We start from the raw sequence: 15,896 nt of genomic DNA on the forward strand, positions 1-15,896 counted from the left end.
GTGTGATGGTCATATTTGCAATTTTTAAAACAGATTTCTGCCTAAAGAAGGTTGCTGTGGAGCAATATCTTTCATTTTTCATAAACATACTTTATTGGCAGGAATACATGTTTCAGATTGTTTGAAAGAGTCAGAAATAAGTACAGAGATAACTTTTCTGGTAGAGTAAGCCTCTTATTTTTAAAACTTTTTTTTTCAAAGAAAGTAGATATGTTTGGAAAAACTGTGTACAAAAGTAGTGCTACTCGTACCTATAGCAAATTATAATAGCAGGATTATACCAGTTTCAGCTTGTAAAGCAATGCCCCCCAACAGCACAATCCCTTTGAGGCAGGCACTTCCATCAGCTTAGTTGAGTCAGCTTGACCACCCGTAAGCCCCTAGTGGCAAGAACTCTCAAGGAAATAACGGATGCTATGAAATGGTGGGTGGGAGTCTCGCAGCTGCAGTTCTTTCAACTACAAAACTGTAGTCATACTATAGAAAAGCGAAAAAATATGGTTACAAAAAAGCAAGATCTCCATATTCAAAACCAGAAGGACTCGCAGCTCAGCTACAATACATGAATACATTTGTAAAGAAACGACACATTTGATTTGGCTAAACAAAATTGTTTGGCTCTGATCTGAATGGGACAAGGATCCAAGTCTGAATTAATCTTTAAAGTAATGAAGAGTGAAATTTTGCTCACCTCTTTCTCAATGTCAGCAAGAGATTTGATGTGGAAGTTTTTAAATATAGAAAGTGCCTAGAAAATAAAAACAAATACAATTATTAGCCAATTAATCTAGACTAATTTATAGAAATTATTTCTATCAATATTGCGAAAATTTTAAACTAATTTCTGCACTAAGTAGATTCAAATGCTTTCCATTCTTACAATTCTTTCTTACTCCAAAACAGCTAAACATATTTTCTCATTAGCAACATTTAACCTAAATGAATTAGGTGAGAGAAAGCTCACTGAAGTTTTCTGGTAAGTTTTTAAAAAGTAAGACAGCTGACAGAACACCTGATAAGTTGCACTGTTTTTTTCCCCAGTATGTTATCTGTATTTCGTCAACCAGTCATTCTTTTAAATTATGTTTATTGGATTTTTTAATATAATATACCATCTGTGCTAAGACTAACACTTCTACAATGCTGGTTGGGAATATTGTGAGTAGTAATTTCAAGTTGGAGAAAGCCAGACATTTATCAATCTGGGAATGGAACTCAAGACTATACCATTGGGGTGAGGAGTTATTTCCATACATATCTACAACACCTTCAAGCTACTTCCAGTTTGGAGATCTTTTTCTAGAAGCTGACTCTATTCTGGACTGACACGGCCCAGGGAGAATATTTTTTGCAAAGTGTCATTTCCAGAATAATGAAGTTTGCATCAGGAAGGAATAGGTATGTGTTTCTAGAAAAATCTATAATTTTCATCTATTTTTGTCCTTTACACCACTGTTACATGACTCTAACAGAAAATACTTACAGTGACACCACGAGTGACATTGTTCTCAAACTTAGGATGCAGAGTAAAAGGGACCCCATCTATGGCTAAGAAGGAAACAAACACTCAGGTTCAGATTTCCCATGGGAAAAGTAACAATATTTTAAAGTGGGTGATTATTTACAGATCATCAAGGTGGCACACAACAAAGCATAATACTGTAGTGAAAGGTTAAAAATGTTACGATAGTAAAGGGTTTAAAATGTTATAAAACATAACTAAATATTTATAATTCAAATACCCACTTTACAGAAATACCTTCATAGATTTTCTAAACCCAAGAAAAAGTAACTTTCCCCTGTACTATACAAGAAATCACTCTGCAAAAGTAATGTTTTCAAGAGGTTACTCTGCCAGTACTCAGAAAATGTGACATAATTCCCAGGATAAATATCTAAGTGCAATAACTGATGCACAAAATGTAGGAAGCTGCATCACTATCTGCAACTCATTTTAACAGAATTCCAGAAAGCTGCAAAACAGGCAACTCCAACAATAGAGGTAGTCCTCAAATTATAACTTCAGTGACCATTCGAAGTTGCAATGGTACTGAAAAAAGTGACATGATCGTTTTTCACACTTATAACCATTATGGCATCCCCATGGTCACGTGATCAAAATTTGGATGCTTGGCAACAAATTTGTATTTATGACAATTGTAGTGTCCTGGGATCATATGATTTTGCAACCTTCTGACAAGCAAAGTCCATGGGAAAACCAGATTCACTTAACTGTTACAACTGCAGTGATTCACTGTGGCAAGAAAGGTCGTTAAATGGGGCAAAATTCTTAACACTTAGCAACAGAAATTTTGGTTGTCAAGAACTACTGTATTTAATAGGCCAAGAAAATAATTGACAATTAGTGTAGGGGTTTTTTCAATGTTCAATTACTATATCATGCTCCACTAATCAAGCTGTCATCCTTAAAATGGACCTAGACTGCCTCCAGAAAGGCAGAGGCTGGTGTCAGTACTGCTATGAAAAAAATCAGGGGTAATGCAAAATTAAAAAGCACTATAAAGTTGATCTTTCAAAGAGTGCAACTCCTTCCAGAACACACTGCATCCCAGCCCCCTTGCCAATTATCATTCTGGTCTGGATTGAATGTTATTTTGTTTACTTTGTTATAAGGTCCTCATAATGTAGGACCTTATTAAATTTGAACAGACTTGTAAATATGACTAAAGACACTAAGTACACTAAAAGCACCTAATTCCAAATAAATCTCCAGGCGCTTCATATGCCAAAGCACATATAAAAGCATGCCTGAGTCTATCCTTCTCTAGTTCACATTTTAGGGATGTTCCAGTGGCTTTCCAGAAGTTAATCTGAAGTAGAAGCAGGCATGGTGTGCCAGTTGAAACAAGCCTAGATTAAGAGCAGTATAATCCAGATAGGTCTAGAGTTAAAAGGACTCCCAATTTCAAAACTGCTTTCCTCCTGTAGGCAAAAAAAACCATATCCTTCCTGCAAAGGTATATTAATCTTTAACCATAGCATCAGTTCTATCCTGACAAATGTAAACAAAGCAGTCATTACTGGGCTATATATAACAAAAGTTCACATTTCGCCTTAATTATAAGGGACAAATCATGCCAAATTTCAAGAAAGAATAAATATACCCATTGGAACATTTCCTGAAGTTCAGTTCTACGCTTCCTTCTCCCATAAAAGCAGAATACACTTCACCTCCTTGAACAGAAGGTACTTACCTGAAATACCATAGGCATTTGACGTATCATATATAGATTCATTTTTCTTAATGGTAGTTTGCCTTTTGGAACCAATAGATAGAGAGTCTACACTGAAAGAATTAAAATCAAGAAACACACAGTATGTTAGTAGATTGTGAACTGTATTGTTTCAATCATTTCCCAGAATCTATTAGCTTTCATAGGTGCTTGCAGCACCTTGAAAAAAAACTTTGCTCTGGCAATAATTATAAACATTATTCTTCCTGAGGAAGGTAAGAATTGCACAGTACAAAAATTAATTTAAAAAATTAAAAATAAAAAGTGAAATATATTGTATCATAGAAAAACTATATATTCATTCAACAGAATAATGCACTTTTGATACTTAAGACAATCATGACAGAGCCAAAATAATTATTGATCCCTGTATTCATCAGAAAAGATGTGTTTCTCCTCAAAGTACTATCTTTGGTATGAGATTACCTTGCATGCACTGAGAATGTGGAAATAAAAGACTATTGAAAGTGAAGACACTTTCTTACATAGAAGATCTGAAATATTGTAAATACATTAGATAGTCCTCAACCTAAACCATAATTGGAACCATTTGTCTCCCAAAGACAAGAAGGAGTCGTTTCAGCAAGCAGCAGCAGCTTGCAAAATTCCCTGTTGGCTTCCCCAGTGATTTTCTTGGAAGCCGGTAGAGAAGATGCCAAATGGTGATCACATGATTATGGGCACTTGGCAACCTGTCCTTAACTACAAACAAATTGCAGAGCAGCTAAATTGCAATCACATGACCAGAGGAGTGGTGGTGCAACATTTGGTAATGGCCAGAAGTGCACTGTAGGCAATAAAGCGGTTTTTGGAGGCCATCATAATTCCAGACCATTGTTAAAGGAACAGCCTTAGATCAGAACCACTTGCAACCTTCTCCTTCTTTTGTCACTCTCCAGGAGCAGAGTCTGGGTCTTTGCAATAGACAGTTTCTTCTGCCATGTAGGCATATTCATGTGAATAAGGGTTGTAAAAATCATTGTTAAATCCGTAAAAAAGCAAGTTTACTGGAGATAATATTATATGTGGGCACACAGATTATATGGTAAAACTAAGAGGATGACTCAACAGAAACAGAAGTCCTAATCATATTGGCAATAAGAATACAATGAGACATGCAATAGAACAGAGGTAGTTCTTTGACTTGGTTTGCTTGACGAGAGTTTGAATTAACAAAGGCCTTGGAAAGAGTGCTTTACAGTCTGTAAAGCAGTTCCAACTATTACAAATATTGAATCAAGCACAAAGACAAAGACACACATACACACACCAATCATGTGATTGCAACCTGGGTGTTTGGTAACCTGTTTGCACTTATAACTGACTATCAAGTGCCTCACAATCATGGGAGCTCCCATGGGTGCTGCCAAAGAATTTCGGCTTCAGACGTGCTTGCATAGAACTGAAACCCCTTGTGTCTGCTTCCCTGGAGTTAAAATCCTTTGTGCTTGCTTGCACCAAGCTGAAATTCTTTGGCAGTGAGCTCTTTCAGCCAACTCCTAGATGAAAGGAAGTTGAAATCCAAGCAGGATTTTCAGCCCGACTGAAGAAGCAGCACAGTAAGGTAAGGAGCATGGAATGCCTCAGGAAAACAATGGAGACTGGGAGGCCCAGTGCAGGTCACACACAAGTGTCTCCCCATTGTCCTGAGACCCCCCCTGCATTGCTTGTCTAGGACTCACTTTGCTTAACAACCCATGAGAATGTTTTAACAACTGCAACGGGGAATACTGAGATTGCCATCATGGAGCAAACAGTCACTTGATATCTTGCTTAATGACCACTTCACTCAGCAATCAAGGTTACAGACCCAATTGCAGATGTTAAATGAGAACAACCTGTAAGCATTGATAAGTTTCTGCTTTTTTTTGTAACTCAGCATAAAAACTTACTGATCAGATTTGTACTGGATACAAAATATTTTTTTATGTGTATGCTTTACAAATCCAACATTCTACTCCCAAAGACCAATTTGATCGCACAGGCTTGGCCTTCTCCGGGTTCCATCTGCCAGCCAATGCCTGCTGGCGACCCCCCGGGGGAGACCCTTCTCTGTTGCTGCTCCAGGCCTCTGGAACAAGCTCCCCGTGGAGATCCGGACCCTTACTACCCTCCCGGCCTTCCGTAAAGCTACTAAGTCCTGGCTGTTCCGGCAGGTTGGGGGCTGTTAAAGCACCCAGCCCCGTCTTAATTGTGACTGTTGTGGATTTTTAAATTGTTTGTTTGTATTGTCTTATTTATTCCCTCCCCTGTTTATTGTGAGCCGCCCGGAGTCCTTCGGGAATGGGCGGCATATAAAACCAATAAACCTAAACCTAACCTAAACCTACTTTCTGGGCAATTAATATTTGCAGTAGTTATTAATTTATTTATTACTTGTTATATTTTTTGCCATAGAAACCATAGCACATCTTCTCTTGTACTGTTAGTACTATAGGACATTGCCACTTGTTGATTGCCCTTTTTATCTAAATTTCCAGGGCACTCCAATAACTTTTATTTGCAATATTTGCTAGACAATCAGGATAAATCTACCCCTATATGTAACAAAATCCTGGTACATTATGTGCAAGCTTTGCCCACAAATAGTTATCAACAATTATTGATGTTAGGGGTTAACATTTTACTGAACATATTTTTATGGGTCAATTAACTACTGCCACTTTTACACAACTAGTATACCTGAGCTTGTCCTTGTCTTCATCAGAGGTATGACATGAGGTTTAATTAATTATGAGTGTAAGTTTCACTAACTTTTAACCTAGTACACCATGTAAAATTATCCTCGCTTTTCTAAACAGAATATCTCGTTTCTCTCTATTGTTCTGCATTGTTTAATCTAAGAAAAATTCTAACATGGGTGCTTCCAGAAGTAGACAAACACTGGTTATTTCTTTCTTCATCTAGTGTTCTGAGATGCAATTGCAACAATCCTAGGAAGCGTCTTAATGTTAATAAATCTCTTCCCAACATTGCTTCAGATCCTGTCTTTCTGATTCTGCTATCATCAATCTTTTTATAGGCCTTTTTCTTTAGTCCTACAAACCCACTCAAGCTGCTTTTTGCCTGATGACAAAGTTATCTTGGTTCATATCTAGTCTGAGTGATGGATAAACTATTGGAAGCAGCCAGCAGTATCGTCACATGGCATAATGTTTTTACATTTTATATTAGATATGTGTTCCTGGAAAAAAAAAGACAAACCACACCACAATGTATACATTCTATTATATAATGAAAAATGATCAAAACTTACTTTGCTGTTTCTAATGAAAGCTGGTTCATTTCTAGACTGATGCTCCTTGGTTTGGGAAGGGGTTTAGGCTTGTTTATGTGTTCCTTTTTACACCAAAGGGCAAAACCACTTATTTCCCTAGGAGGGAGGAATAGAAATAAAAGATTGTTAAGTCTTTCAAAGCTCTGACAATGTGTGAGAGCAGAGGACATGGATACTAGCAATACTCACCCAATGCGTATGTAATTTGGGATCACTTTGCTCTTGCTACTTAGCATGACATCACACACAGCTGTTTCTGCCACACCCATTGGTATCAGCTTGATACACAGCCTCTTCTTCTTAGAGACTGAGGTTTCTATAATAGGAGATAGAAAAATAAGGCTGCAATCAAAGGACATTGGAATGACAGGTATCCTGTCTTCAAAAGTAGGAAACTCTATGCATCCAAGAAAGGCCCAGATACAAGCTAAACATCATTTTTTTCATTGATAATGCTTGAACACAACCCCATTTAATGTAGAAAATCTGTACATTATTCCATGAAGGCTATTTTACATCCACTTCCATGTCATTTCCAAAGGTGTATATAAGTACATCAGATGCTCTAAATTAAGATTCCTCTTTTTGCAATGGGGGAATGCATTTTAAAAATTAGCACTATCCTGCAATGGTCATGGGAACACAGTAGGAAGAAGTTTTGGCTTATTTTCTGATTGGAGTCAGTAAAATAGAGGCCTTCAACCTAGATGTTTCTTACTTAGAGAGAGTCCTCGACTTATAGCCATTTGTTTAGGTACCAAGGTTATGATACTGCTGAAAAAAGTTACTGTATTTATAACTCCTCCTCACACTTATCCTTAAATCTTCCTGGATCACATGGTGGACGCTTGGAGTTGTATTTACAACAGTTGCAACAATCGAGAGAGTTCGTGTGATCACCTTTTGTAAACTTGCAGACAGCTTCTAACAAGTAATGTTAATGGGGAAGCTGGCAGGGAAGGTCAAAAATAATGGTCATGTGATAATTTACTTAATGACCATGATTATTTGCTTAATGACTGTGAAAAAGTCATAAAATTGGGGGCAGTCACCAGATGCCTCACTTACACTGATTAACAACAGATCTTCCAGACTTAAATGTGGCCTATAAATCATTTGAAAAATCATATCAGGATGCAGGTCTTTTGTTGATGAATATGTGCATATGGTCTTTTTTGTCAAAAGTTATGGTGCTCTAAGGGCTACCTAAGAAGGTCCTGCAAACCTACTCTTAATAAAAATAGCAAATTATTTGAAAATTTACTAACACAAACACCCAAAGTAGAATATTTAAAGCATAAATTGTTTTCACATGATGCATGTATATTTATTTAATGACAAAGACCAGCCAAACCTATTATAAAATGCTACACATATGGAAGATGCATGCATGCATGCTTAGACGCGCATGCACGCACCCACACACATTTGAAGATGCAAGGGCTCTTCCAACTGGCTTTATGGAAATGATTCAGGAACAGAACAAAATGTATCTAGATATGGACTAGACTAGCAAACTTCATTTTCAAATACTATATAATTTAGCATGTGAGTTATAAAATAATACTCCTATAATAATAATAGTTCTCCATCTATTAGTTTGATTTTTTTGGATAAGTTTTTTTTTGCTAGAAATCACTATAAAAAAATTTCAACTACATAATAATCACATGGTAAGCTTATACATTTAATTAAATATATTTATTTCCTAATGATATAATATTCCCTATATTTCCTAATTTTCCTATAAATTAAAATTAAAATAAATTACACACAAACTATGTAAGTTTAGTAATTATTCAATTAGCATATGACATACAAGTTTTTGTATTTTTTGCATACAAAATCAATCTCCTATTAAAAAAGAATAAAGATTAATGAATGTTTGCCACAATAACGAAGTTCGAATGTTTGCCACAATGACAGTTACATTGGAAATAGATTTGGGCATTATGTTCATTTACACGATTCACCATTATAACAGAAGAAGAAAAATCCAGGGGCAACACAAAATGTTGCTTTATCACAGCAACTGGGAATGGTAGAAAAAGGAAACTAAATTCATGACCACTCACACAGGTAGTTACAACTTATAATAGTAACTGGGACGGGAAATATGGTTGTAAGCTGTTACAGTTGTAAATCAAGACACCCACATGACTGTAAGTAATTTTCTGGCTTCTTTTATGACTGTGATTAAGCGAACCCATTCATTTGAATGTGGATTTTTGCCAGAAATTGGCCCAAAATACTGTACAGTCATATGACTGCAGAATGCCACAACCAATCATAAAGGTGACCTTCCCAAAATGCCATCAAATGACTGCTGCGTACAGCACGACCATTAACTTCTGGGAGGGCTTTTTGGGGCTGTAAAGCATCCGCTGGGAGTGAATTATGAGCCACAAAGCATTCATTCAGTGGCCACTGTAACTTTTAACAGTCATAAAATGACTGGTCATAAATTGAGAACTACCTGTAATGCAGTGGTGGGTTCCGGATCCTGTTGCAACCGGTACGCTGCAACGGGGCCCAGCGTCCACCACGTGCAGGTGCGCGGTGGAGCATCGCACAGGTACCATACGTTCCGTGCGCATAAGCCCCAATCAGCTCAAATACAGGTAAGGAGGGCAGGCGGGTGGGCCCTCCGGAGCACTGTACCGGAACGGTACCTGGTGCTCCCAGCAGGCACCAATACGCCCGTACCAGTTGTATCCCACCACTGCTGTAATGGAATCAAACACAAATGTGTACAAACAGATGGGCTCCTCTCACTTTAAGGAACAGAAGCATAACAATAATCACAGCCATTACAACATCTTTTATTAGAAAATGAAAATAAACCCCATTAGAAATTCTATTTTAGGTCACATTTATTTTAAATTTTCTTTCTGAGACTTCATTCATGATTTTCCATATTTATAATAATTATAACTTGCAATATTCAATAGTTAGTGCTACAGGTGAGCTATTATGATTGCACATGGCTCTTCCCTGTGCTACATGCCACTGTTTAGAAGAAAACATATTAGACTGCTATAGGTTTTGAACAAAACAGAATAAAATGAGCCAAATAGCCAGGCAGACTCACTTAGATCCAGAAACTCTTTAATATACATATATCCAGAAGGTAGTGGTGATTTCTCACTCAGGATTACCACATCATATAATACATCCCCAGTTGGATTCTGGAAAGAAGCAGATACCAAAATAGTCACCAACCACACTATCTGCACCTAACCTCAATTTCAACCTCCTTAACAAAGAGTCCTTCTTACCAAAGCATCTACAGATACAGTAAAGCAGAGGTAATATCCATATTTTTGTGCAAATCCTTTTCCAAAGTTAGCAGGCGCTCCTTCCACAGTTGTTGTGATCTAAAAAAAAAATGAGCAGGTTTTTTTTTGGGGGGGGGAGACTTTTATGAAGCAAGGCAAAAAAGCACAGGCAAGAATTCTCCCAATACAGGTAGTCAAGTTACGAATGTAATAGAGCCTTCCCATTCTATTCATTACCCAAGGATTCATGGGAGCAAATCTCGTACCTTAAACTTCCTCCTTTCGCCCATGCACTCACTAATCGAATGTGTGGTTCGTTAAGTGCACATGAAGTATTTCATGGTGAAGGTCATGAGGGGCGTAGTGAGCAGACCACTTGCTTAAGACCACCCAAGGCCTCCCTGACCCACTGAAACACCTCATGCTCCCCACAATCACTCCCCCCCCCCATCCAACCTGCCACGCTGGGTCACAAAGATCTAGCAAGCTGTCTCCTCTCCAGCCTCTCAGCTGAGTGCACCCCTCGGGAACTCTGTTTTGATGTGCACAGGCCTCATTTGGCACTTTGCAGTCCAAAAGGGAGCTCCAGAGGGATGGGGGCGGCCCTCCAGAGTTCCTTTTTGGCATCTGCAGGCACTTTGCAGCACAAAACGGAGCTTTGGATGGGCAGGTCTTGTCAGCTAGGGAATTCCATCCCCATGGTGAGATAGGCAACAAATAAATTTAACATATAAAATAAAATCTGACAGGACCTATAAGGAAAGCCTTTTTTTGCAGGGTGGATAAAACTTGACGATTTTTTTTTAATTTTAATAAAATGTTTTTGGAGTAAAAATCTATCTAATTATAGTTTTCTATTTAAGCTACATTAATAATTTAGTTTATTCAGCATGAAATGGAGCTTAGTTATGTAGCATGAGGCTGTATATTCTGCAATATTGGGACTGTCGGTGAGTCAACAGCGGGTCAGAGGAGGAGCTGTTGCAGGACAGAGATGACAAGTTGCTCTCTAAAAATTATGACTTAAATAGAATTGATTTAAATCAAGACTTTTTACTAGCGATTTAAGTTGACTTGATTTAAATCAAATCCACCCTGCTTTTTTGCCATGTCCCCCATCCTGTGGAATATGCTTTCTCTCGAGGGGAGGTTGGTTCCCAACCCTGTTGGGCTTCCAAAAGACCCTCCAAACATGGTTTTGTTTAATGAGCTTAGTGATCCTATAGTACAGTGGGGCCTATAAGATAATTATACAGTATGATTATTAACTGATGCACTCTCTGAATACAACAGAGCTGCCAAAATCCATGGACTTCACATGGGACAGTGACTCCCAGTAGGAGTCATCACTATGAAATGATACCAATGGATGGGCAAATTCAACTTTAGGAAGAGGTGTCTAATGCAGCGAATGCTGGCTGGGGAATTCTGGGAGTTGAAGTCCAGACGTCTTCAAGTTGCCAAGGTTGAGAAACACTGGTCTAATGTATCCCAAAGCCACACTATACAAAGCTTTGTACATGATTACCAATATTCTGAATTAAGACTGAAAGCATATTAGTACATAATTTACTGGCTCCAAAAGAACAGTTCTCCTGCAATGGCTAGACTGACCCATCCACAATACTGCCATGACATTCTAGACCAGTTGCAGCCTCCATAAATTGCCTCATTTAGAGGGCATTGATTTGATTTGATTTGATTGTATTTATATGCCGCCCTTTTCCCCCCCGAAGGGGACTCAGGGCGGCTCACAATTCAAATCAGGGAAGGGGGTACAGACAAAAATAAAAATGAAACATAACAATGCATAATTTAAAAACACACAACAGTCATACCATTCGAGACGGGGGCAACAGCTCTTTAGCCCCAGGCCTGTCAGAACAGCCAGGTTTTAAGGGCTATGCGGAAGGCCTGGAGGGTGGTGAGGGTTCGAATCTCCACGGGGAGTTTGTTCCAGAGGGTCGGAGCAGCCACAGAGAAGGCTCTCCTCCGGGTAGTCGCCAGTCGACACTGGCCGGCGGATGGAATTCGGAGGAGGCCTAATCTGTGGGATCTAATCGGTCTAGTGGAGGTAGCCCTAATTGGATCTGCTTACTAGATCCAATATTTATCAGGCAGTTATTATATTACAGCTACTCATTCTCTGAAGCATTAGTCTGACATGTCCCACCCATATCCTAGTGGCTTCCACATATGATTAATGGCTTAATGGTATAACATCCCTGGCCTCAAATCTTGAGACCTGGCATACTGCTGAACGTTGTTGGTGATCTGACATTTCATTCCTGTTAAAGAAAGATTTCCTCCAGCAATCTATATAATATCGGGGAGAGCGCTAACCATGGGACACCCCATCCTGAAAGAGCCAAAGGCTGCAACTCTCTGAAGACTGCAGCAATCCTCTCAGGAAACACCCAGCTCTTGTGGATCAGGAATGGAGCCATTACCAATCACGGGTAGGTGGTTTATTATTTAGCTTCATTCATCGGGAAAGAGGTTCAGGCAAATTTATCGTTTCGGGGGAGGGGGGGTGTCCCCTTATCGCACCCCCCTTATTGAGAAGCCCTGTTGTAAAACGTTTGTAACCTTCAGCGTATATGACAAATGTTATTGGTTTAAAAACTGGCAGGCAGCCAGTCACTGTTTGGCTCAAGGAAGCTGTACTAAGCAGTAACAAAAGCCGCGTTTCTGGGTCTGGAAATCTCCACTGAAGCTTCCGACTTCTTCAATAACTCTTCCTTCTTCTCTTTCTCCCCCCCCCCGCAGCCCCCCGCCGCAGCCCATTTTTAAAGAAAGGCCGGCAAAGCCGGGAAATAGGAAGCCAGAGCGGTGAGAAGGGCTAGCAAAGTAAAGTCAATAAATCGGAATTAGCTTCCCTCCTTTCATTCGAGCCTCCCTTAAAGGAACGGAAGACGGCGAGCCTCGCCCGAAGAGCGCTTGCCCTCAGAGACGGGCAAGGAGACGAGGCTGCTTTTCTCACCGGAATCCAGCCAGCAACCGGCACATTAGACGAAGTCCAACCCAGCCCGGTGAGCGGTACAGTCATGCCAGCTCTAAGACGGCTCGACCTTTTACGGATAAATAGTTAAACCATCTGCGAACAGCAACGTCCACGGGCGGCGAAAGAGAAGGAAAGTCCTCTCGAGCTTTTACACCCGCCTCTCAGAACCGACGTGAGGCACCGCGTTTATAACGGGGTCTTCTCCGATTGGTGGGCCGCTTCCGCAGGACCATCCAATGAAAAGTTTGCGCTTGCTTTGTTTAGTTTCTCTTCGTCACAAAAGCGGGAGAACGTTGTGCGCACGCGCCAAGGAGGATCTCTCTCTCTCTCTCTCTCTCTCTCTCTCTCTCTCTCTCTCTCTCTCTCTCTCTCTCTCTCTCCCCTCCCCCTCCCCCTCCCCCTCCCCCTCCCCCTCCCTCCCCTTTTTTACTTTGTCCTACTCGCTCTTTGGTCTCACTTTGAATTTAGGAAGACCTCTTTAAAGCAGAAATTCTGGAGTTGAGATCTTTAACGTTACTGACCCGAATGCTAGAGGGAGGCACCAGCAAGTTTAAGGGGACCCAGCTTAGATGTTTGGTTTGTACTTCCAAGTTTTACAGACAAGACCTAGATCAGTGGTTCCCAAAGTGGGCGGTACCGCCCCCTGGGGGCGGTGGGATGACTTAGGGGGGCGCTAAGAGGTAAGGGGGGGGCGGCAGGGGGTGCTAAGAGGGCGAGGAAGAAAAGATTGTGTATTGTGTTGGCTGCAGAGGGCGTCGCCCCTAGGTTGGTAGCTTCCCCTTAGCTAATTCTCAGATGGAAAGGAGAAACTTGCCGAGCAGAAGATGGACTGTTTAAACCTCATCAGCACGGGCAGAAGGACGAAATTACCTAAACAAACCTGGAAATAGCTGCGGGTTTCCCTTTAAGCAATGTCACCACCCTCCCCTCCAATCACCGCCTTCCTCCCAGGAGAGGGGCGCACGCCGCTTCAATCGCTGGCCCCCCAACATTGCTTGGCTTGTGAAACGTGTTTTTTTTTTTTAAACGGTCGGTGGACGGGGAGATCTTGCACAGTGTTGTTGGGGGGGGGTAAACCCACCAATCGAATTCTAGTTGAGCTTGTGAGAGAGCTCTTTGCCACTGGTTTAAAAAACGGTGACATATTTCGTGCCACCCTTTTTTCCTTTGCATGGAGACGCTGCTAGGTAAAAATAACTGGGAGGAGTGGGGTGATGAGCGGAAGTGCGGTCACTCTCTTTTGTTGGTGTGGATTTTGGTTAGGGAGGTTTGGATTACCAGCAGGAGGGAGCTCGCATTGCAATCTTCCTTTTCTAGCCTTGGAAATACGGGTGTTGTTAAACGCACGGGAACTTTCTTTGATATACGTATAGTTTATATATATAGTAACTACTATAGTATAGGTCAAGAGTCCCCAAACTTGGCAACTTTAAGACTTGTGGACTTCGACTCCCACAATTCTCCAGCCAGCATAGCTGGGGGTTGAAGTCCATAGCTGTCTGGAGAATTCTGGGAGTTGAAGTCCACAAGTCTTAAAGTTGCCAAGTTTGAAGACATCTGGTATAGGTTCTCCTGCTTGAGCAAGGGGCTGGACCAGAAGACCTCCAAGGTCCCTTCCAGCTCATTTATTCTAAAGCTTATAAAAGCTCCACTCAATGCTGGTCGTGGGTGGATTTTCTTTTGGTAGAGTTTATTTATTCAGTTAGCAAAGCCTTAAGCCATATGTGAACACATACATATTGTAAGTATTCTGATTTTCAGAGCAGAAATGGCACAAGCAGAAAAATCAAAGAAGAAATGTAGACAATATAGTGTGGAATATCTGAAGTATGGATTTATACCAGCACCATCAAAACCAGCAGCTGCCACAGTGCCTACTATGTGAAAAAATATTTTCTAATGAGGCAATGAAGCCTTCCAGACTGAATGAACATTTGAAGAAGGCACATCCTGACAAGGCAAACAAGAACCTAACTTTTTTTTCAATCACTTCGTGACAACTTGCAAAAGTGCCCAACACTGTCACGCATGTTTTACAATGCTTCCCAACAAAACACTGATGGTTTACGTGCATCATACATTTCACTGCCAATTGCTAAGTCTGGAAAGCCACATACTATTGGTGAAGAACTCATCCTACTAGCCATTAGTTGAGGTTCTGGGTACTGTTTTGCATAAGTCACCACGATGTAATTAAGACAATTCCTCTTAGTAACAATTCAAAGACGCAGATGAAATGGCTGAGAATATGGAAGATGTATTGTGCAGCATACTACAGACAACAGACTTTGCTTTACAGCTGGATGAATCAACTTTGCCAGGCAATGAATCTTTGCTTCTTGCTTATGTGCGCTTTATTAAAGATGAAAGTTTGACTCGAGTTATTTGCGAGGCAACTAAAAACATGCTAAAGGGGACTCAATATTTCATGTTGTTGAACAGTTTTTCAAAGACAAGGAAATTCCACTTACCAACATACTAGCTTGTGCAACTGATGGAGCACCATCAATGACTGGTCGCTACCGTGGTTGCGTTGCTTACTTGAAAAAAGCAATGCCAAATGTCTTTACCATTCACTGTGCATTCATCGCCAACATATGGTTGCAGAAACCCTCAGTAATCGCTTGCACAAGTCATTACACACTCATTACTGCAGTTAACAAAATTAAAGTACATGCTCTCAATGATCAACTATTCAGAGAGCTCTGTGTTGCGAATGAAGATTTTGATCGTTTGCTGCTTCATACAGAAGTTCATTGGCTATCAAAAGGCAATTGTGTGAGATGCTTTTACAATCTTTTTGACACTTGTGGAGTTTTTTGAAGACAAGAATGCTTTGCTCAGTGGTGAACTCAAAGAGATCAGGCATGACATTGCTTATTTATCAGAACTATTTGCAAAATTCAATGAAGTGAATTTGCAGTTGCAAGGAAATGAGGTCAATCTTATTAAGGCCAAATCTGTCATCTCTCTACGTTTATTTCAAAGTTAACTCTATTCAAGCGCAATATAGGCCGTCATGAGCTATACCCATTTCCGAGCTTGTCAGAGCTAGAAGAGAAAGGTGGGATACAAGATGATGA

At 40.2% G+C, this 15,896-nt stretch overlaps 1 protein-coding gene across 1 annotated transcript; it reads right to left on the minus strand.

The window, feature by feature from the left end:
- Nucleotides 1-69: 69 nt before the first annotated feature.
- MVB12A (multivesicular body subunit 12A) lies at nt 70-12,950 on the minus strand. The gene is made up of 9 exons (XM_014054892.2): nt 12,793-12,950; nt 9,810-9,908; nt 9,623-9,719; nt 6,721-6,847; nt 6,511-6,627; nt 3,216-3,307; nt 1,484-1,548; nt 692-748; nt 70-477 (listed from the first exon to the last, which is right to left on the minus strand). The coding sequence occupies exons 1-9, from the start codon at nt 12,856-12,858 to the stop codon at nt 415-417; spliced, it is 783 nt and encodes a 260-aa protein (XP_013910367.2). The 5' UTR covers nt 12,859-12,950; the 3' UTR covers nt 70-414.
- Nucleotides 12,951-15,896: the final 2,946 nt, after the last annotated feature.

The sequence above is a fragment of the Thamnophis sirtalis genome, unplaced genomic scaffold (assembly GCF_051295495.1).
Source record: "Thamnophis sirtalis isolate CommonGarterSnake01/CBP01778 unplaced genomic scaffold, rThaSir2_p1.2 scaffold_3, whole genome shotgun sequence".
Taxonomy (NCBI): domain Eukaryota; kingdom Metazoa; phylum Chordata; class Lepidosauria; order Squamata; family Natricidae; genus Thamnophis; species Thamnophis sirtalis.